We start from the raw sequence: 21972 nt of genomic DNA on the forward strand, positions 1-21972 counted from the left end.
CAGGCCGGCTCCCCCAAAGCCTGCGGGGCAGGAGCTGCAGGCGTGGCTGCCCTACATGAGCCCGCAGCCCCGGGGGTGAAGTGCCCCTGCGGGTCCCAGGGAGCGGGCAGCAGAGCGTCCTGAAAGGCCTCGAGGGATGTGCCCTGGAAGACAGAGGGTGCGACCCATCGTTCACTGATGGAAACCGAGCCTCAGGACGGGAGGCGGCCTGCTCAGAGCCCCTCGAGGGGGCACCCAGCAGGACTCGGACCAGGCAGGACCAGAGCCCAGCCACCCCTGTCCAGCCCAGGGCTCGACCCACGTCTCTCTCTACCACCCCTGCCCACTCTGGGCCCCTCTGTAAAAACAACGAAGAGCATTTTTGGCTTCAGGGACCCCATTCTGCTAATGTGGGACTCAGTAATATCTGGGTTCCCCTAAATTGCAAAGAAAAACTGATAGCAGTCCCTAAGTATCATGAGAAAAGAAATGGGTTCAAGCTCCCTCTTCAGGAAGGAGCAAACCATTTCTAAACCAGGCACATACCTCATTAGGGGCAAAGAAGCAGATTTCAAAGAGAGAAACACCTGTCTGCCAACCCCTTTCACCCCTGCCTGCACATGCACACACACATACACACAGACACGCACACAGACACACACACAAACCACACACACACATACACACAAACATGCACGCATGCATACATACACAGACACGCACACATACAAACACACACACACATAGACACACACACACAAATACACACATACAAACACACAAATACATGCTCTTCCTAGCTGAAAACAAAACGAAGCAAGTTCTGACACCTATCCTGAAATTAAAGACAGGGCTTTGCAGCTGCCAAATTCTGTGACCTCAGTCAGGTCATCTAACATCTCTGCGCCTCGGTGTCCCTGGCTGACAGCAGATGGGTTTTGAGTACATCGGAAGCTTAGAGACGCTGGATCCAGCCCACAGAGGTGTTTCATTTGGCTCATTCAGTGCTTTGAAACAATTCTTATTTGCTGTCAACATTTAAAAATAGGAAGATTTTGTCTAAAAGCCCAGTATGAATACATGGCATGATGCCACATGGCAAAACCAGCAAGAGATAAGGGCCAGCCTCCCATTGATAGAGAGGTACCCCCCAGTATCATAGACCCCCCAGCCCCCGTCGTCTCCCTGGCACCGAGGCCGTTCACCATGGTGCTGGCAATGGTGCTGTTCTGCCGGTCACATAACAGGAGAGGAAGGTCCCCCTTGTGCCTTCATCTCCATCTCAAGAGGGACCACAGAGGTCCATGCCTAAGAAAAGTGGGAGGGGACCTGTCTGTGCGTGTATTTCCTGTGAGATACGGAATCAGTGAGGCAGCTTCACTCTGGATGCCGCCTGCCTGGCAGGAGTGCTCACGTGACTCCAGAACCCGGTCTAGCTCCCAAGGCCGTGCCCTGTGCCCTGTTAGGAAGCACTGCCACTCCGTGGTGTCGCACGCATCCCCCAGCTCTGTGAGACAAGCGTGGCAAGGATGATTACTTCTAGACCCTTTTTACAGATGAGGAAATCGAGGTTGAGTGTATGGTCAGAACATGGCGGTGCTCGGAGAGAGGGGAGTCAGGCCAGTTTCCTCTTGGAAAATCATCCGTCAGTTCAGATGATTTTAGACACAGGCCCTTAGGAGCGTCCAGCTGGTCTGATCGGATCAGAAGCCAGCGGGGAGCCAAAGCTGTGCTTGGCATCTAGGCTCGGATGCCAAGGATGCCAGCAGCCCTGAGGGTCCCTGGAGATAGGTACCTGAAGGGTGCTGGGCGCGTCAGGTTGCGTGCCGAGAGGGGTCTGGAGCCCCAGGGAAGGGCTGCCTCCGTGGCAGGATCAGTCCATCCGACATCATCGGGTTTATCGGCTGCTGGCCTGAGGTCACCAGGCACCCGCGTACCAGTTCTGTGCGGATCCTGCCGGAGCCTGGCAGGATAGAGGGTGAGAGGCAGGGCTGAGCGGGTGGATCTGGGAGGGGCACGTAAGGAGCAGCATGTCTCGCTGAGAGGCAAATTTAGAGCTTTCTCCAGGCTCAGTCCTGGCAGCATCGCCGAGCAGGACCCTGGGCCCTGTCACTCTGCCGCCTTCCACACACATATGTCCCGAGAGCTCGGGGGCGGCCCGTGCTTGCGTGAAGCAGCCCCAGGGGCTTCACCAGCGCACCTGCTCCTCCTCATCGTGCCTTCGGCCTCTTAAAGCTCAGCCCTCGCCACCGCATCACCAGCTGCGTAACAGGTGCTGGCACCGGGCTCTCTCACCCCTGGGAGACAAGCAGACCCTGGACGTGGTTCCAGGGATCACAGGAAACAAAACTCACCCTCTCTTCCAGGTATTTGAAAAGCTGCGGCTGCTGAACCCTGAAATAGAAGCAGAACACGTGTTAATGTCACCCAACTCATTTGTCAAGCTCCAGACAAACAGGTACGTGACTCGACGCGGCTTCATCCAGGTTGCGAAGCTGTGCTCACATCCGACGGCTCATTTGCCAAAGTCGTCAGGAGCCTTGGGTGCCTCAGGCGAGCTGCACCTCCCTCCTGGTGTCGCGCTGGAAGCGGATGCCACCTCTGCCCTCCTCCCCGTCACTGTGGACGTCCCCTGCTCGTCTGCAGCATCTCCCCGTGGGTCCCTCTTCTCCCTGTGGCCCAGAACCTCTCATGCTTTCTGCGGACATCCACTGCTTCAAAGGGGGAAAAGTGCCAGCTTGGAGGTGTTCAATTTCTCAAATGCCCCTGTGTCTTCAAGACTTGCTGTTCGGTGTAGTCTAGGAGCCGGGGCGTCACCTGGGGGCTCGTGAAAATGTGGATCTCAGCCCCTGCTGGGTGGTGGGGACAAGCTTGAACGCAGAGAAGCGGGGTTTTGAAGCCTGCCTGCAAACCTGCCTCCTGCCCGGCATTCTAAGACGATGCTTTGGGTAGTGATGCCTTGTGTGTGAACTGTGGGTGCAAAGTTGGGCATTGTAAGGACCACTGGAGAAACACACACACGTGGGGGACACGCAGCCAAAAGTGTCACCTCCCGGCTCCGTGCAGGGCTCTAGGTCAGAGGTGGGTGACAGCCGTGCCCTTGAGGAGTCCAGTGGGGAAGAGGGCAGTGTAGAGAGAAGGGCTGTAATGAAATGAGGTACAATGTTGAAGCCACAGCCCAAAGGAAGGCCTTCCATGCGAGGATTCAGGGAGGCACACCCCCAGTGGAGATGCTGGAGCTGGGACTTAAAGGATGCATAGGAGGTTAAGAGGCTGGGGTTGATGAGGGGGGAGAAATTTGAGGCAGAAGCAATGACATATGCTTAAAGTCATCTGCAGAGGGTTTGTGGGGCGGCGGCACAGAGAGAGGGTGAGAGGGGGCCAGGCCTGGGAGGCTTTTCCTTCCTTTCTTTCCTTATAACATCAATGAATATGTAAAAGAGCATAAAATACTGCATAATTTGTCTCCTCCCCAGTGCATATTATCAGTAGTTTTCCAAACCACATTCTTAGCAAGTGGCCCGTTTTTATCCAGTTACTGGCCCTTGGAAATAGGACAGGGCAGGGCCATAACTCCCATTTCACAGTTGAGGAAGCCGAGGCCGAGAGAGGGGACACACGTGCCTAAAGATGCACAGTTGTTAGCGGGCTGTTGGGTCTGCCTTTGGGCTCCATCCGGCTCTGAGCCCCATCCTCTTCCCGCTGCACCGGGCTGCCTCATTTCAGCAAACTGAAGACAGTTTACCGTGGAAGGGTCTTTGACAGCAAGTATCTGTGCTGCTGATGGGACCCTCAGCTCCCGCATCCTTCCCTCCCACTGACCAGCTCGTGGAAGGTGCCGCTCTCCTTGGAACCCTTGGTTTTCCAAATTAGGTTTCCTGTTGGCAACTGATGAGCTGCAGCAGGCTGTGCACGGGGTCCTGGTGCACGGCGGGGCTGAGATCGGGCCTCTTCTCCCGGGAGCAGCGGGTCTCCCAAACCCCGGGCCCCTTGCTGTGACACTCCTGCTGTCTGTGAACACGGGTCTGGTTTGTTTTCCGAAGGGATGGCGCCGCCTCTCTGAGCTATCATGTCCTGGACGGACCTGAGAAGGTTCCCATCGTGCACGTTGATGAGAAAGGCTTCCTGGTGTCGGGGTCCACAATCGGGACATCCATGGTTGAAGTGACTGCCCAAGAGGCTTTTGGGGCCAACCAGACCATCATCGTGGCTGTCAAGGTAGGATCACGTCCGCCTCCTTTTTGGAGTAATAAAATCAGCAGTACTGTTTCCCCCTCGCAGGTGTATAAGTGAATATACCTACCTTCCAGCCAAGAAATTGTCTGGAAGAGTTTATTAAAGGTCCTAGGTGAGAAGCTGCAGCATCTTCTGGGTGTTGGAGCCGAAGATCCTTGGAGATGATTGATGGCAATGACCTCGTCTCATAGATGGGGAAACTGAGGCCCAGAGAGGTCCATGGTTTGCTGGGACTGACACTCCGGTGTCCTGACCAGTCAGCATTGAATGTGTGTGCTGGCTCTTGACCCAGAAACCATTACGTTACAGACGGCACCTCATAGGATGAGGTGACCCGCCTTACAGGCAAGGAGACCAAGACTCAGAGTGTCACACGGTAATTGAGAGTCAGGCTCTGGGTTCTATCCCACGTCGGCCTGGCCCGGGTTGGTGTCCTCCAGTCCCAGCCAGCACTCCCGTGTCCCCTTGCCGTTCTGTGCTCCTCAGAGACGGGACTTTCTCCTTGGGCGTCCCTGGGTCGGGTCCTGGGGTTTATCCTGAGCAGAGTTTTCTTTGCACAACTGATCCTCAATGACAGAGAAAACACACGACCACTGTAATATTTAGATTTTGCTTGGGTCGTGGGCCTATTTCCTTATTAACATCTTTTTGTTTCAAGATGGGTGTCTAACAGGGAACCCTCCACCCTAGTTTTCGAGTAAGTGAAAGTGACTGACCACCCATCCCGTGTCAGCAAATAGTATTGAGCACCAGCTGTGTGCCGGTCACTGCACCACTGACCTTCATCAAAGAAATCGGGTGTTTTGGGGGCTGGCTTTTCGGCCAGGATGGATTTTACCTGGAGTCAGAGAACCAAGTCTGCTCTCTAAAGAGCTTGCGTTCTAGGGCTCCCGAAACCCATCATCCCCTCCTTTTCCCGTCTCCCCTTTAACTGGGACACCTGCTCCTGGCAGCTCTGTAGCGTACGGAGGCCCCCAGGCAACGCTGCCCCTGCAGTCCGAGCGGGCATCGTTTCTACTTTAAATGCCTGGAGAGCCAGGTCCTCCAAAGAAGCTGAGCAGTCAAAGCCCAGAGGATATTTTTGCAACATGAATAATAATCTAATTTTTCACAGTCATGGCTTTTGACTCTTGTGGGTTGGGTTTCCTGAGAGCGAGGCCAGCCGCTGAGCAGGGAGGGGGCCAACGTCACGGGCTGGGCCGCTCTTTCCATGACCCCAAGTCAGTCCAGCCCCCATGCCTCCTGAGATGGGGACTGGCCAGGGGCAGGCGTCCGTCCTCGGGAGGGGGCTCTTCAGGGAGGTGTTCCTGGCACAGTTGTCACTGCACCTGCTCCCTGTCCCCAGGTGTCCCCTGTTTCCTACCTGAGGATCTCCATGAGCCCCGCCCTGCACACCCAGAACAAGGAGGCTCTGGCGGCCCTGCCCCTGGGAGTGACCGTGACTTTCACCGTCCACTTCCACGACAACTCCGGAGACATCTTCCATGCTCACAACTCTGTCCTCAACTTTGCAACTAACAGGTAGAGGGTGGGCCCCCCTTGTTCCCCACATGAAATCATGTCTCGATCAGACCCAGATCTGATTCACGCAGGTGACTGATGACCACGCGGAGAGGCCAGCGCTACTGAGAGGAGAGTTTGTTACTCACGGTTCCCAAGAGCAGGGTGTGCGCCTTGCTCGCAGGGCCACGGGGGAAGCACCAGGCTCAGCCAGGCATCAGGAGCAAGGGGAGGCGTGGCCGAGAGTCTTTATTACCAGAAGGCACGAAATCATTCAGCAGAGGTGTCCCCAGTGGGCAGGAAGCAAAACCCAGATGTTGGGGTTTGTGGTTGGAAGGTTTGTAATAAGATTTTGTGCAGCCGTGAAGGCTGGGCTGCAGGGGAGATGCATACAGCCCTGGCCGCTGGCCTGGCCCTGTGGTCAGTGGATGCAGAGCACCGGTTATACCCGTTACAAAAGCTGGTCAGAGAAGTCACACACCTTCCAACGCTCAGGCCCTTCTGCGTGCCGTCTCGCCGACTCCTCGCTGTCACCCATTTGTAGAGGCCCAGAGAGGTCAAGCCACTTGTCCAGGGCCACACAGCCAGGAAGTGGGGTTTGAATACCAGGTCCCATTGGGCTCCAAGGGCAGTTCTTTTTGGCTGACGCTTCTGAAATACAAATGCAGCCTCAGGCCTAATGTGAGGAGAGGGGGGGTGGTCTCCAGGAAAGAGAGCTGTGGCCTCAGGCTAGACCTGCCCACATGTCTGAGTCCACTGGAACAGCGGTTCTCAAAGTGTGGTCCCCAGACCAGCATCATTACCACCGCCTGGGACACTTAGAAATGCACATTCTCAGGGCCCAACAATCTGGGCTGTAACAGTGCCTTCAGGTGATTCTAAAGGTTAGGAACGATTGTCCTGGGGGACGCAGACCAAGCTAAGAGCAGGAGAGAGGAGCCTCAGACCTAGGAGGAAGGAGTAGCGCTCCAGAGGGTCCTCTTTGGGCGCAGAAGTTCATGTCCCGGTGTTGGTGACCATTGCAGCTTGGGCTTCCCATGGGCCCTGGAGCAGATGTGTCCCCTGTGGCTGAACACCCCAGGGCTGGGCCCTGGGAGAGTGGGGTTTGGAGTTGGGCCCTGTTCAAGCCGGGCTCGGCCCTTTATGGGGCCCGTGAGCTTGGGCGGGTCACCCTTCCAGGCCGCTGTGTCCACACTGTCATGTGGAGAACGTGGCCTAGTCCCCGGGGCCACCAACTGAGGCTGTGGTCGCCAGGGCCTCTGGCATGCCATGGTGCTCTGTGCACACAGCAGGGCATCTGCCGGTCTGGGGCGCAGGCTGCCCTGGAGGGAACGGAGCCCCATGTCCAGCTCCCCTGCTCCCCTGCAGAAGTCACACGGGCCTTCTGTGGCGGGGAGCATCCATCTCCAAGAGAGCGGTCAGGGCTTGGGGGTGTGGGGAGGGAGGCAATGGAGCAGAGACCCTGACCCTCCCCCTGCCCAGCCCAGCCGTCCCTCCGGCCCCGCGGGGGCTGCCGTCACTGAGTGCCCCCCGTGTGCCCTTGTGCCGGGTGCTGGCCTAAGCCCTCTCCAGCTGCTGACTGGGTTTGCTGCTCACGTCAAGCCTGTGACGTGGGTACATTGTTAGCCCCACTTGGCAGATGAGGAAGCGGGCAGGGGCGATGTCACTGGTCCCAGTAACGTGGCAGAAGGCAGCCTGTGCCTCCCCAAGTGTCCTGGTTCCCTGCTGGGAAGGGATGGGAGCACGGGGTACCTCACTTTCCTCTGGGGGGATGGTGACGCTGGCCATCCTGTCTGGGCTGTGGGTCCCCCCGCCCCACCCGGGTGGTGGGTGAATCCGGTCGGTGTGGCCTGCGGGTCCCTCACCCGGGTGACATCAGGGCGCAGTGGGCAGGTGCGGGGGCCCTTCGCTGGCTCCTCCCTCAGAGCTGGGGCCTCTCCCGAGACTGAGAGCCACGTCTCCCGTGCCCAGGGACGAGTTTGTGCAGATCGGGAAGGGCGCCACCAACAACACCTGCGTGGTCCGCGCAGTCAGCGTGGGCCTGACACTGCTCAGAGCGTGGGACGCGGCGCACGGCGGCCTCTCTGACTTCGTCCCGCTGCCTGTCCTGCAGGCCATCTCCCCCGAGCTGTCCGGAGCAGTGGTGGTGGGGGACGTCCTCTGTCTGGCCACGGTTCTGGTCAGCCTGGAAGGTATGAGAGATTCTGGCCGAGGGAACCATCTCTGTGGTTGGGAGGTGGGATGGGGCTCTCAGCCCGCTGTGACAGGTGTGCACGTGGAGCTTGGTGATGTTCTAGAGTGGGCATCGGAAAACTGCTGCCCCGGCCAGAGCCTCCTGCCGTCTCTTTCTGCAACAGGCTGTTACTGGTGCTCGGCCACACCCCTTCATTTCTGTGTCATCAGTGGCCGTTTTCACGCTGCATCTGCTGGGCCGAGTGGTGGCATCAGAGACCCTCGGGCCCACACAGCCCCAAAGACTTACAATCTGGCGCTCTACAGAGAAGCTTGCCCACCCTGCCCTAAGGGTTTTCCATCCTTGTGGAAACCGTCTACCCCCATAGCCACGAGCCACGGGACCCTGGAAACGTGGCTGGGCGGCTGAGGAACTGACTGTTCGGTGTTTTGTTTGGTTGTGGTTTTGGCCGCGCCGCACGGCACGTGGGATCATAGTTGCCCTGGTCCCGCGCCCCCTGCTCTGGAAGTGCGGTGTCTTAACTGCTGGACCACCAGGGAAGTCCCTGACTGTTGGGTGTTGATGAGCTTCTTGGCAGGGCTGCTGCATTGGCAGGTGCCTCTAGGAGGGAACCTCAGCCAAGGAAGCCGCTAGGTGGTGGGGCGACTGTCCGCACCACCCATGCATCCACGAGCCACACGTGCAATCATTTACCTGATTTTTTTCCTAATTGGCTCCCTTGTTTTAAACCTAATTAAACTCATTGTAAAAGGAAGTTACACGCTGCCTTTAAAGAAAAGCACATATTATTTGCCACAAATAGAAGGTGGTTGTTGAATCCTTTCATTGCGTTTATCATGTGATGAGATTGGCTCTTCCCTGAGGACCGCTGTCTAGTGACAGCTCAGTGTCTGCCACCCGCCTTGTTTGTTCAAAGGCGAGTGCTGAGCAGGGTGGGCGGGTGGGGGCGGTGCAGTGGGGAGGCATGCAGTGGGCCGGCCCTGGGGGGCCAGCGCCCGGGTCATCCCAGGGCGGGAAACGACCAAGAGATTCCCAGCAGGGAGGCATTGTGGTCGCAGACAGGAGCCGAGCGGTGGGCAGTGGAGCGTGGGGCTGGGGGCGGGGAGGACACTGCCCAGGTGACTCAGGTGAGACGGGGCGGCTGGAGTGTCAGTCATGGGAAAGAGGGGTCACGTGCAGCTTCCCCTCCCAGGCGTCCCCGGGACCTGGAGCTCATCAGCCCGCAGCATCCTCCATGTCGACCCCAAGACGGGCGTGGCCGTGGCCCGGGAAGCGGGATCTGTGACCATTTACTACGAGCTCGCCGGGCACCTGAAGACCTACAAGGAGGTGGGGCTTTGGGGCCCACGTGGCCGAGCCTCTCGGGGTGGAACCCTCAGATTCCGTACTGACTGATTCCCGTTTGTTTAAGAAGGAAGCTCCAGCACCTCAGGAGGCAGGCGGACGGGGAGTCGTGAGCCTGGTGGGGGCAGGTTCCCCCTCCCAGGCTGCCGGCTCCCTTGTCCACAGTGGTGGGAGGACGGAGGCGGCCTCCTGGGGGTGATCCCCGCGCCCATGCCCTTCGGCTGAGCCCTGGGGGCAGGATTGTCTGAGTGGGCGTCCCCCGGGAGTCGCGGCCATAGGTGGTCCCGCTTAGCGATTTGGCGTCACCGGCAAAGTTAAACTCCCCCAGCAAGTCACCTTTTGAGTCTTTCTGGAGGTGAACAGAACCGCTCTCTCTTCTGTTTATCTCCAGCCGAGAATGAATCAATGAGCAGAGTCTGGCTGCGTTCCACGCGTCTCATTTTTAGAGCAGCGTGTGCCCTGTGGAATCCAGCAGTTTAACCTAATAGCGGGTGTGTTTAGTGCTGTGACCCTGCGGTGCGGGCGAGCCCAGTGCAGATAGAGGCACCTTGAGATACATAAAGCAGTGCCCCCCTGACAAGGAGCCCCGGAGGGTGGTCAGGCAGGGCTGGGGGAACTGGCAGAGGAGGGCACCGCATGGGAAAGGTGGGCAGGGTTCGAGAGCCGGCCCTGGGGCTGGAACCCGGGGTGTGTGGGAGCAGAGGCTAGCTTTGCGATCAGATCACGACAGTGGTTAAGCTCTGGGGCCAGGCTGCCTGGGTTCAAATCCCAGCTGGGCCACTGAGAGGCTGTGTGACCTTGGGTAAGTTACTTGACCTCTCTGTGCCTCAGTTTTCTTACTGGTAAAATGGGGCTAACATTGTTGTGTGGATTAAATGAGTCACTAATGTGTGCGAAGCCCTTAGAATGGTACTCGGCACAGAGCGTGTGCTCCGCGGGTATGAGCTGCTGCTGCTGCTGTCCGGGGTAAAGATGTTGAAACTGACGCCAGACACAGTAGGGATTCATCAGAGATTTTTTTAAGGCAAAGAGTGATATAGATCAGAAGTATGTTTGGAAAGATTGCCTGGTGCCTGGCTGAATCTAAGAGCCTGAGGGAGGGGGCATAGCTGCAGGGTGGCAGCTGGGAGACAGAGGATGGGCCCTCACTGGCACCCCTGGGGAGACCGAAACTAAGGGTAGGTTTGGAGAGACTCAGGAGGGAGGGTCATCAGAGCTTGGTGACCGTTTGGAAGCGGGGCTTGGGAAGGGGAGGCCTTAGGGATGAGTCTCCAGGTCTGGCTGGGGCGACGAGGGGGAGGATGGCCCTTAGCAGAGAGGGGAGCACAGAAGGAGGTGCCAGTGTGGGGGGAGGATGATGGGGAGTTTGAGGTGGTTGTAACTCCTCCAGGTGGGGCTGGTGGTGACGCAGCTGGGCCGGCGTGTCTGGAGCTCCAGGGCCCAAAGCTGGAGACCGCGGAGGGTGGGGGAGGGTGGGGGAGGGCAGGGTGCCTGCAGCACAGACAAGGGTCTGAAGCCCTGGGGGTGGCGGGAACACGCAGGGCCTACCGGAGCAGGAGGGAGCGGGGCCAGGCCTGGGGCCCTCTGCCAGGTGTGGAGGAGGACGGGGCAGGAGACTGCAGAGCAGAAGTCAGGAGCAGAGAAGACGGGGGCAGCGGGAAGGACCCGGGCAGGGGCGCAGGTGACTGCGGTCAGTCTGGAGGGTGATGGGCCGGCCCTCCAGCTCAGCGTCGGCCACGGCTGCGGGGTCTGCGGGAGCTTGGGGAGGAGTGAGACCCCGTCCCTGCTCTTGAGAGGCTGACGTGCTGGTGGAAGCAGGCCCATGGGGGGCAGGAAGTGCTCGGCGCCTGCCCAGAGCCGGAGACGGCCTTCCACCGGGAGGCGGTGGCCCGCAACTGGGCCTGCAGGGCGGAGTGTTGGCCCTGCAGGAGGATGGAAGGGGTACCCGGCCTAGGAAGGCTCGTCCTGCCTCAGGAAGGTGCTCAGTGGTTAGATGGGAGGGGTGAGCCGGGAGATAACTTGGGGGAGATGAGCCTCGGCCGCCACCACCGGGCCGTGTGGGTCTGCCTTTTGGTCAGGCTGATTTATTCTGAATAAATGGCAGTGAAGTAAAATGGATCCTTCTCTCTTTGCTGAAAGATTTAGTAACCCAGTTGATGTACAGAGACGCAATCATAACTGTCAGGGGAGCCAAAGTCTGCAGCCCGCCCCGACTGCTGCTTGCATTCAGGCCTGGTGTCGCCCTGCCCCGCTGCTGGGGCAGCCGGCTCCGGGGAGAGTCAGGCCAGCCTGGGGTCTAGTCCAGCTCTGCCCCGTCCAAGCAGGTCATGTAGCCCTGGAGCCTCAGTCCTGTCTCCTGTACCGCGGGAAGGGCAGTACCTGCGTCCCAGGCACTGGGCCTGCACGGTCAGCGCTCAAGGGCCTGCCTCGGCTTCCCCCCCAGATAGTGGTCAACGTCCCTCAGAGGATCGTGGCCCGGTACGCCCGCCCCATCCAGACCGGCTTCCAGGAGGTTGCGGCCTCCAAAGTGATGGTCACCGTGGGAGACCGGAGCGCTAACCTGAGAGGTAAGGAGTGAGGGGTCGGGTGTCCCGCGTGGGCCCTTCTGATGGGCTTTTGCTGCTCTTCCTACTCGAACTCGCTGACTCCGAGGAGGGCATTTAACCCCCGCTGGCCCGCCCCTTCCAGCTGTTTAGAAATTCGAGTCCTCCACAGGCAGAAGCGGTGAAGGGATCTTCCTGAAAGCCCAGCGCCGCAAAACTGCCTGTTTCTGGGCTGGAGATGCAACGTCAGCCCGAGGGCACCCAAGTAGATACAGCTACCATTCATCCCAGAAAAATGTGGCTTAGCAGGCCTCGCCGCTGATTTTGATTTTCATAATTACCTCTCCCAAGTCATGCACAGAACGTTCGACCTCATCCCCTGCCCGTGACAGCCCTGGACAGCAGCTGCAGGAAATAAATGCATCAATACAGGCTGTTTTTTAAAAACCACTTAACTGGTAGAATTCAATACCAGTCGTCATTCTGATGCACCTCTACTGCCTCGTGGTCATCTCTCTCCCTGCTCCAGTGCAAGTGGACCGTACTGTGCCATTGCCCAAACGATGCTCAGGGCATTAGTGGGCAACTAGTGCCCTCCTGATGTCCAGGGATAAATTGCCCGTTTTCCCTGCTGACAGGAGCAGACGACGTGCACTAGCGGGCTTGACCCGCTGCCATGCCCCTGGATGCGGGCTCTGAAAAAATGCTGAAATTGCCCATGCTTCAGGATGCCCCCGTTCCCGCATAATGAGTAATTTGTCCTCAGCTTTTATAAGCTGTGGCATCATCAGGAGCAATGTGGGCACAGGCCCGGTTCTCGGGCCGGCCAGCCTCCACGTGGCCTGCTCGCATGTCCTCGTGCTGGGGCTCCGCAGGTGGGGGCCTCGGGGGCCTGGGTGCGCGGCCTTCTCACCCCTTCCCGTCCGCAGGTGAGTGCTCCCCCGGCCAGGTGGAAAGCATCGCAGCCCTGCACCCAGAATCCCTCCTCGGCTGCCAGCTACAGTTCAAGCAAGACATCTTCGACTTCCCAGCCCGTGAGGTTTTCACCGTAGAACCGGAGTTTGACGCTGCCCTGGGTGAGTCTGCGGGGTTTGGAAGTGAACACTGACCTGCATGGCGGGTTTGCCTGCGGTTCATTTGGCTCACGATGGCCGTCTGTCCAGGGGGCGGTATCTGTCAGGAGCCCAGCCTGGGGACCGATGCCGTCACCCCGGCCTCTGGTTCCCTGCGGCCGCCGGGAGGGGTTGGCATTCCCAGCTGCTCTCAGCAGCCACCTACACCTGGCGGAAAGGACTCGGTTCAGAGTTGGGAACCTGGTTGCAGGCCTTTCCTGCTCTTCTTGGCTCAGAGCCTGCAGGCGAGGGGGCTGCGTCCCTCGTGAAATGGGAAGGGCGGTGCCCTGCTCTGCTGGCATGACGGGGCTCTGAGAGGGATGGAAGGGCCTTTATTCAACCGGCAGTCGAGGGCGTGGGCATCTCTGGAGTGTAACCGCTCCACAGAACTGGTAACCAGAGCCGTGGAACTGGCAGCTGGTGCCACGGGCTGGAGCGACGTGCTGGCCGAGTGGAGTGACCTGAGGTCACTCCACCTGTCGCCAGGTCACTCTAAGAGGAGGGCCACCCCTCACAGGGTGCCGTGAGAGCTCAGGACAGTCCCTGGGATGGGCTTGCACGGTGCCCAGCTCACGCACGTGCCGAGACGCCGAGTCCCGTGCTCGTGCAACGAGGCTGTCAGTGGTGTCGTGAGAGGGTCTGGGGATGACCATTTGGCATGTTGCTCAGTTCTTTCTAAGAATCCGCTGCCACCAGCCTGCACCTCCCAGGGGCCAGGCGAGGCCCTCCTCTCCCGGGTTCACTCTGCGTCTCTGTCCCTCCGGCAGCAGCACAAAAGCATCCTCAGCACCCAGGCTGCCGTGTGGGATACAGGCGGTGTATCCTGAGGGCACACTGTGTGCAAGACCAGAGCTCGGGGCTTAGCACAGAGTAGGCACTTGGTGGTCCCGGGCTCCGTGGATTCACCAGCACAGCCCCACAAGGGCTGCGATGTTACCCCCACTTGACAAGGGAAACAGAGTCAGCAAGGAAGCCGACTCACCTGGGGGCTCCTGGCTGGTGGTGGGGAGAGAGAAGGAATGGAAGGGACTCACCTAGAGGCGCCTGGCTGGTGGGAGCACAGGAGGGACCCCAACCCAGGTATCCTGATCCCTGGATCTGGAGCTTTCCAAGGCACCACTCAACAGTGTTCATTCAGCTCTTTTACCTACTGTGGGTCAGGCATGGACCCTGAATAGTCCCAACCAGGCCTCCACAGAACTTCCTGCCGCACCTGGGGCGTCAGCGGTACTGGGGCTCAGCCCCACTCCTGTACGGCCAGTGTTGGGTCGTGGTATCTGTTCACCATTCCCTCACCCCTGTTCTGAGCCAGGCTGGCCGGGCCCTGAAATGCAGAGCTGGACCAGGCACTCCTGCCCCGGGGGAATCCATGAACAGAGGATTCTGAGACAGAGAGGGGGAGAGCTGGTCACAGAAAGGGTGTCCAAGGTGGGCGGGGGCACTGAAGAGGGACTTCCCAGGAGGCCCCTGGAGGAGGGCGTGCCTCACCCGGGCTCTGCAGGATGAGTAGGAGTCCTCCAGGGAGCAGGATTAGCATCAGGGCCTAGGTGGAGAGGAGACGAGGTGGAATAACGCCCTTGTCTCCACAGGCCGGTACCTCTGCTCGGTGACGATGCTCAGGCTTACAGACAAGCAGCTGAGGCACCTGAGCCTGAAGAGGACAGCACTGCTGGTCACTCCCTCTCTCCCAGGCAGCCGCTTCTCCGGAGAGCAGGTCGGGGCCGAGGTGCCCTTCAGCCCAGGGCTTTACACCGACCAGGCTGAAATCCTTTTGAGCAACCACTACACCAGCTCCGAGGTCAAGGTCTTCGGTGCCATGGAAGTTCTGGAGAACCTGGAGGTGAGTGGTGACCAGGCAGGAGCCAAGGCCTCAGAGGGGACCAAGAGGCAGGGTGGACCAGCTGGGGTGTGGAAATCCTGGACCACCTCTCTTTCAAATTAAAATTTTTAAGGGAATTCCCTGGTGGTCCAGTGGTTAGGACTCCGCACTTTCACTGCTGAGGGCACTCGTTCAGTCCCTGGTCAGGGAACTGAGATCCTGCAAGATGCATGGCGCAAAATTAAAAAACTAACAATTTTTAAAAATTAAGTCCCTTTACCCTTTTCCCCGTAGCACTGCTGCTGTCTGTCGGCCCGTATAATCGTGTGAATGGTCGTGATTGCTCCCGGTCTTCCCCAGCTGGAAGTGACGTATGGGGGGAGGCGCTGAGTGCAGGGCCCACCTGACACATGGCATCTGCTCAGCGAACGTGTCACGTGTCCATGAATGAATTCAGGGCAGGAGGGCACGCTGACAAGGGGCAGGAAGAAAAGCTCTAACCTCTAACCTATCACCGATCCACTGATCCCACACACCTGGGGACGATGGTGTCCCCATCTCTGGGCCTGGGTTTCCCTGTCCGTTGAGTGGCGGTGCAGCACACCGGGCCTGCGGCCCGGCAGGCTGAGAGGAGGTCGGGGTGATGTGCGAAGGGCTCGCTGGTGTCTCCGCCAGCTCCTTCTCTGGTCTCGCTGCGGCAAATGTAGCTGAATGTCGTCACAGTGACACAGGGATGAAGTCACTATTGGTGGTGGAGCACCTGCTGGGCCCCAGGCTGCGCTGCTGGCCACGGGCCATGGACAGAGCTCCTGGCTGCTCCCTTGGGAAGCTGGCGTTTGGTGATCGCTCACGCAGTGCAGCATTTTTTTTAAGGAGCTCTTGATTAGAATTCCATGATATTGATTCGTCCTTCCCCTGAAAATGCCCCAGCATAGACAGCGTGCTCCCCTGAGTTTGCGGATTGCACGCCTGTCAGTTAGAAGTGCCCAGGCCTCCTCACCTGCCTGGGAAGCGGGAACTGGCAGGGTCCCCGCCATCGGCCCGCGGGCCCAGGAGGGCAGCTCACGTGTGTCAGGCAGACGTGGGGTGTGCCCCTCAGCCCTGACGTCTCTCCCAGGTGAAGTCAGGGTCCCCAGCCGTGCTGGCCTTCGTGAAGGAGAAGTCTCTGGGGCTGCCCAGCTTCGTCACCTACACAGTCGGCATCTCGGACCCCACGGCCGGCAGCCAGGGGCCTCTGTCCACCACCCTGACCTTCTCCAGCCCCACCACTAACCAGGCCATCACCATCCCCGTCACCGTGGCCTTCGTGATGGATCGCCGGGGACCTGGTGCTCGTGAGTTACGGGACGGGACACCCGCTGGGAGGGACCTGGCAGAAGGGACGGGCGGAGTGGTCCAGCTGGGCGTGGAACCGGGAGTCTGAAGGCTGCAGGAGCAGAAATGCAGAATGTGTCTCTCACCCGGGGCCCCTCACCCTCTGAGCACGCACACGACATGAGGGGCTCTGCGGACGGTTTGGTAACTCTCTTTTCTTGGACCACAGATGGCGCCGGCCTCTTCCAGCACATCCTGGACTCCTACCAGGTCATGTTCTTCACGCTGTTTGCCCTGCTGGCCGGGACCGCGGTCACGATCATAGGTGAGGCGGGCGTGCCGTGTCCCCATCCCCCGATTGCTCCCCCGTCCCCACCCCCACTGTAACCACCCGTGCGTCTCGCAGCCTACCACGCGGTCTGCACACCCCGGGAGCCCGCCACGCCACCGGCCCTCTCGCCGCGAGCCAGCCCTCGGCACAGCCCACACTGTGAGTAGCCACCCTGTGGAGCGGGCGGAGGGGGAGGATCCCCAGGTCTCAGAAGGCCTGGCCCTGGGCATGAGCTGCAGCTGGGGTGTTAGGCCCAGAGGGCAGGCCTGGGAGCTGGTGGGGGAACGGGAGCCGGCGGATGCAGGTCCCGGAGGGGCTGGTGCCAGGGAGCCCTGTCTCTGCGGGTGTGCGTGGGGGGCCAGGGTCCCACCCGCTGGGGCTACCGCGAAGGGCTCTCAGCTGGGGCTGGACGGGCTGACTCAGAGATGAGGGTTCTGGGAGGTCCCGGCGAGGTGTTTCTCAGATGGAGAAGCATCGCTGGACTCATTGCTGTTAACGGTCCCCCTGCCTCTGGTGGTCCTGAAGCCCTGGTGACCCTGCAAACCCCAGGGGGCTCCTCTCTCTGTGAGTGGTGTCCCCTGAGGCTGTGCAGTGCCCAACCTGCACAGCTGTACATGGCAGCCCTGGGTCTCCGGATTCCCATTCAAGGGTTCTCTCCCCTCCACAAGGAATCCTTGAGGGAGTGTGTACTGCCCTATGGGGGCATGGCCTGGCTTCAAGGGCTCTGTGAGTTTTTTGAAAGAGGACACAACTGTGTACATAGACTGGTGTTCCTGGGGTAACAAGATCCTACATGCATCCTGGACCCCTAGAATCACAGCCTTCTCTCAGGCCTGCGACGCCCAGGGAAAGCCGTGGACTGCTCGGCAGCTCGCTTCCCCATGTCGACTCCGATTCATCATCCAGCTGTCCTTGCAGTGGGCGCTCGCCTTGCTAACTGCGTCCCCCAGCACACCCCTCCCTGGTTTGTTGGAGCCACGCCGGGGGCTTCGCGTTGCCTCCTGAGCACTCCAGACCCTTCGCACACGTTGGAGTCTGTTTGTGCAGCTTTCTCTGCCCAGATGGACAGGCCAGCTCCCCGTGTGCCCCGTGGACGGGACGCGGCCGTGGGATCCTGGGACCTGGCAGGCCATGCGCGCCGGGAGGTCAGGGCCACGGTCCAGGCCGCTGCGTGCGCAGCTCAGCGGGCCCCTGTGGGCCTCGTGCGCTGGCCCGGGAGCCGGGGGCGTAGCTAGGCAGCAGCCCCTCGGAACCGTTGTCTGGCGTAGGCCCTGCGGGGTGTGAGGAACGTAGAGGTCTCCCTTTGGCTCCTTGCTCACCGGGGCTCTCTTCCCGCCCTAGATGTTCCTGCCTCATCGCCAACGCCTTTCAACGCGCTGCTTCCTGCTCGCAGAGCCAGCCCTCCCTCGGGGCTGTGGAGCCGGGTGTACCCCTCCCACTAGTCAGCAGGGCCAGGACCCCCGTGCCTCCACCACCCCGGGGCCGGGCCTGCTGGGTCCAGCCTGGAGCAAGCCCGACCGCCGCCGCCCCTCTTCCTGTAACTGTAGTTTAGGCCATGCTCACGAGCTTGTTCTTATAAGTAGGAGTTTAAATTTGTTGTCTGGGGGTTTTTGTTGTTGTTGTCTTGTTCTACTGAGAGTCTTGCAAAGGCAAAGACCTTGGCTCATTCCTCAACCTGGTTGTCTGGGGTTTCGGGACGATGTACGCTTCGGCTTTTAGTTTCTTGGTCTCTAAAATCGCTCCCTTCTCAGGACCTGGAGCTGGTGGGAGTCTGTGGAGAAGGGGTCTGTAGATGCTGTGATAGCAGTGGTCTCAGGGAAAGGACTTTTTATTGGATTTTTTACTTGTGTGGGTTCTTCTCTCTGTGGAAACTGGACTTTTCCCCTCTTCGGGCTGCTGCTGGGAAATGATTGCAGCGAACAGACACGAGTGACCGGGGCCGCCCCGTCCCTGCACAAGGAGCCTCAGGACTGGGGCCAGGGCGCCCGGCTCAGCCTCAGGGGCACCTGAGACGCCGGGGAGCTGGGAGCTGGGCCTCCTGCCCCCCTCGGGCCACTGTGAGTGGATGGCCATCCTCTGTGGTGCTTTGTTTCCCGAGCGGTGTACTTGGCCTCGGCCCCGGGGGGTCCGGCTCATCCTCTCTGTCTTGGCTTCGCTATCAGCACAGGGACTTCGGAATCGGAGCTGGGAAATGTCCTTGGCCTGGAGACAGGGACTTTCCTTGTGTTCCACTGTTCCACCCACGCACAGACCCGTGTTCTCTGTCCCTCCCTCTGTACAAAGCACATCGCGGATCTGAGCCTCTGCCACCCCTCGGGACGGCCTCCCTCCAGGCAGCTCCCAGGACGGGCCGGGGAGGGGGCGACTCGGAAAACGCCCTCCTTCCCAGCCCTCGTCCACACAGCAGCTGAGACCTCCAGGACGCGGCCCCTCCTGAGGCCGGGGTGCCGTGCCGCCCCCAGGAAGGCCCGGAGCCCGGCAGGTGTGGACCCCGAGCTGCACACGTGAATCTGCCTCAGCCCTTTGGGACTGGGCCACGCGATTTATTTTTTTAAAGCTGGAGACAGGAAGAATTGTGCCTTGCATATTACTTGAGCTCAAACTGGCAACTTGGATGTAAATAGGCGCATTTCTACTTGGTTTATTTAATAAAACTCTATATAATTTCTTAAGATGAGTGTGATTGTTGCCGGAATCACAGGCGTCCTGCCCAGAAGTGACCCAGGCCTGGTGACATTGCTTGCCGTTGTGTGCATTTGGGGAGCAGGTCTGTGTCCTGCCAGCCGCTCTTCTCTGGCTGGACAGCCCAGCCTCCCTCCCACCCCTGAGGGACCGGCAGGCAACCAGGGCGGGTGGCCGTGGTGTCTGCCCACAGCTGCCTGCTCAAGGCCCCCAGACAGGCCTTCCCTGTCGGAGGACGTGGCAGCCCTGCCCACACATCCCTGGGGTCACCTAGACGGCCTCTCGGCTCCCCTCCCTCTCCAGCCATCCCCTTCTCTCTGCAGCTCTGGCTCCACCACCGCACCCCCGAGACCATGTCCCCAGGTCACCAGCGCTCTGCCCGGCCTCTACAGCCGGACACCAGCCCCATTAGTTAACTGGCCCTGCCTTGCTGGCAGCCCCTCCTCTGCGACCCCCGGCCCCTCACCCTGTGCCCCTCAGGGCTGGCCCGCCCAGCCCCAGGCCCTGCCTGTGGCCTTCACGGGGCACTCATGCGGGGTCATCCTGAGTGCCCCGTGGGGCAGGGCCTGGCATCACGTGTCACGGGTGGGAACGGAGGCTTAGAGACAGGTAGCCACCCAAGGTCGCAGGCCACCCAGAGGTGCTGCTGGTGGAGACCAGTTGTCCCCGACGTCACTTGCCGGCCTCCTCAGAGTCTGAGCCCCTGACTAGGAGCTGGGCAAAGAGCAGCCAGAATTTCAATGCAAATTTTGCACTTCCCAGCCCCTTGTGCTGCTGGAAGCCAACATGTGGCTACATTTGGGGGCCAGAACAGAGCGGCTGTGGCCCAGGCAGCTGGTGAAACGGTGCTCTGAAGGGAGGGGTGCCCTGTTCACCTCCCGTCCCATCATCGCCAGCTCAGCAGACCCGGTGGGGTTCTGCCTGGCAAGGACGGTCGGGCCACCAGAGTCGCTGGGCCGTCATCGTGACCAGCCTGCACCCCAACCCGGGAAGGCCTCCCCTGACGCCCAGGCATACGGGCAAGAGTTCTGGGCTGTCTTCTCCCCAGACGTCACCGTCATCTTAAAGCATGTGCTGCTAGAAACAACCAGACCCGGCCAGAGGCGAGGGCGTTCACAAAATCCAGGGACGTGCTTCAGCTTTCTGTTCCCAAACTAACCAAGCAACTTTCACTCTCTAAAGGGTGCCAAAAAATGCTTTTAGCACCATTTAGCGCTAAAGTTATAGTATTGCATATAGATTTTTTTTTTCCTCCAGAATTCCTAAGTTTGGCCAAAAAATAACTCTGTGTCTCTCTCTCTGTCTCCCCCTGTTTTTATGTGTGTGTGTTGGTCGGGGGGGGGCATACTGGAAATGTTACATCTCGAGGTCTGAAATACCAGCTACGAGACAGCCCAGAACCTGGGCATCCAGGTGGGTGGGAAAGGCATGGAGTTTAGAGATGAGGTGGCCAGGGGTGCAGGCCCACCGTCTGGGGCTAGAGCGGAAGCGTGTTCCCTCCCTGTGCTGCAGTGTTCCCCCGTCTGCATCTGGCCTGCCTGCCACCCCGAGTGGCTCTGGGGGAAGAGGCGGTAGGTGGGCTGCATGCTCATCCCAGCCCTCAGCCTCCCAGTGCCTCCCCCAGAGGCTGATTGCATTCCCCCCATGGAGGGGGCGCCATGGTCACGTGACTTGCTTTGGCCAACGGAAAGTGGGTGGAAGTGACCGCATGTCAGTTCAGAGCCTGGGCTTAAAGAGGCCTCACCAGTCTCTGCTCACCCTCCTTGTGCTTCTGTCGTTGACAGAATAACAAGGAAACCCAGGTAGCTGCTGGCCCCAGGAGGAGGAGAGACATCTAAGAGGGACCTGAGACAAATCTGCCCATCCCAGACCAAATGACATACAGACTTGTGACCTTGAGAGTAAATGATGATAGTTAACAAACCACTGACTTTGGGGACAGTTTGTTAGGCAGTGTTGTTGCAGCAGTAGGTGACTGATACAAAGCGTGGCATGGATTCCCTTCTGGCTGAGCCCGTCAGGGCAGGTTTCTGCCACTTGTCACAGAGTCTGATTGACATGGCTGCAGCCTCGTGGCCCCTTCCCTTCAGTCTGTTCTCTCCTGGGCCCTGCCCGGGGTTGCCCCTTTGGCCCATCCCGCTGGACAGGGCTTTCCGGTGGCCCTGGCAGAGGCTGGAAGGGCGCCTGGTGCTCAGAGCCTGGGCCAGGCACTCAGGCAGGCACCTCAGAGGCCCCGGTTTCCTCCCTCTTGGGAGGGGCCCAGTCAACCTCACCCTCGGGCTGCTGCTGTCATCCTGTTGTCACCCCAATGGGCTGGGTGAGGCACGTCCTGCTCATGGTGACAGCCAGGAGCGAGAGAGCAGGAGGGAACACACAGCCCCCCAGGGGCTGGGCTGGGACGGGCGTGCTAGCCTGTGCTCTCCAGTCCCTTGAACAAAACAAGTCACGAGTCTGAATCTAGAATCAAGGCTCAGGAATAGTCTACCTTGGCTGGGAGGAGCTGCAAAGCCACAGATGTGAACGGAGGGGTCAAGAGTCAAGGTCATTAAATAAATAAATTTATTTTAAAAAAGAGTCAAGGTCATTAACACAAAGCAATCATGGGTTGTCTTTTTTCTTATTGTTCAACTCCCTCATCATGCATCATACAGACGGGAAAACTGAGGCCCAGAGACAGGAAGGGACTAGCAGGGGCCACCCCTGAGTAGCACACCAGGCCCCGGCCCTGAAGGTCAAGGTCGTCCCCCCCCCACCGCCCCTGCCTCCCCGGAGCAGTGACACAGGTCATGAGGACGCATTAGTCAATGGCGTGGGCCTTTCACCCTATGATTAATTCTCAAGGATCCTGTCTAGATCCACAATTTCAACATCACATAAAGTGAGCAGTCTCAGAGAGAAAGGAAGAAAACAAAGCCCGG

The 21972-nt window shown here is 59.4% G+C and overlaps 1 protein-coding gene across 1 annotated transcript in view; it reads left to right on the forward strand.

Annotated features, from left to right (window-relative positions):
• Nucleotides 1–18993, forward strand: part of NUP210 (nucleoporin 210) — a 105478-nt gene extending 86485 nt beyond the window's left edge. The window contains exons 29-40 of the mRNA XM_061197332.1: nt 2346–2437; nt 4023–4197; nt 5561–5736; nt 7687–7907; nt 9102–9238; nt 11697–11820; nt 12726–12872; nt 14498–14748; nt 15845–16061; nt 16271–16366; nt 16448–16531; nt 17714–18993. Coding sequence (XP_061053315.1) covers nt 2346–2437; nt 4023–4197; nt 5561–5736; nt 7687–7907; nt 9102–9238; nt 11697–11820; nt 12726–12872; nt 14498–14748; nt 15845–16061; nt 16271–16366; nt 16448–16531; nt 17714–17814 — 1821 coding nt within the window. The 3' untranslated portion in view covers nt 17815–18993. The remainder of the gene's footprint in view (nt 1–2345; nt 2438–4022; nt 4198–5560; nt 5737–7686; nt 7908–9101; nt 9239–11696; nt 11821–12725; nt 12873–14497; nt 14749–15844; nt 16062–16270; nt 16367–16447; nt 16532–17713) is intronic.
• The last annotated feature ends 2979 nt before the right edge of the window (nt 18994–21972 follow it).

This window comes from Eubalaena glacialis, chromosome 7, assembly GCF_028564815.1.
Source record: "Eubalaena glacialis isolate mEubGla1 chromosome 7, mEubGla1.1.hap2.+ XY, whole genome shotgun sequence".
NCBI classification, from domain to species: domain Eukaryota; kingdom Metazoa; phylum Chordata; class Mammalia; order Artiodactyla; family Balaenidae; genus Eubalaena; species Eubalaena glacialis.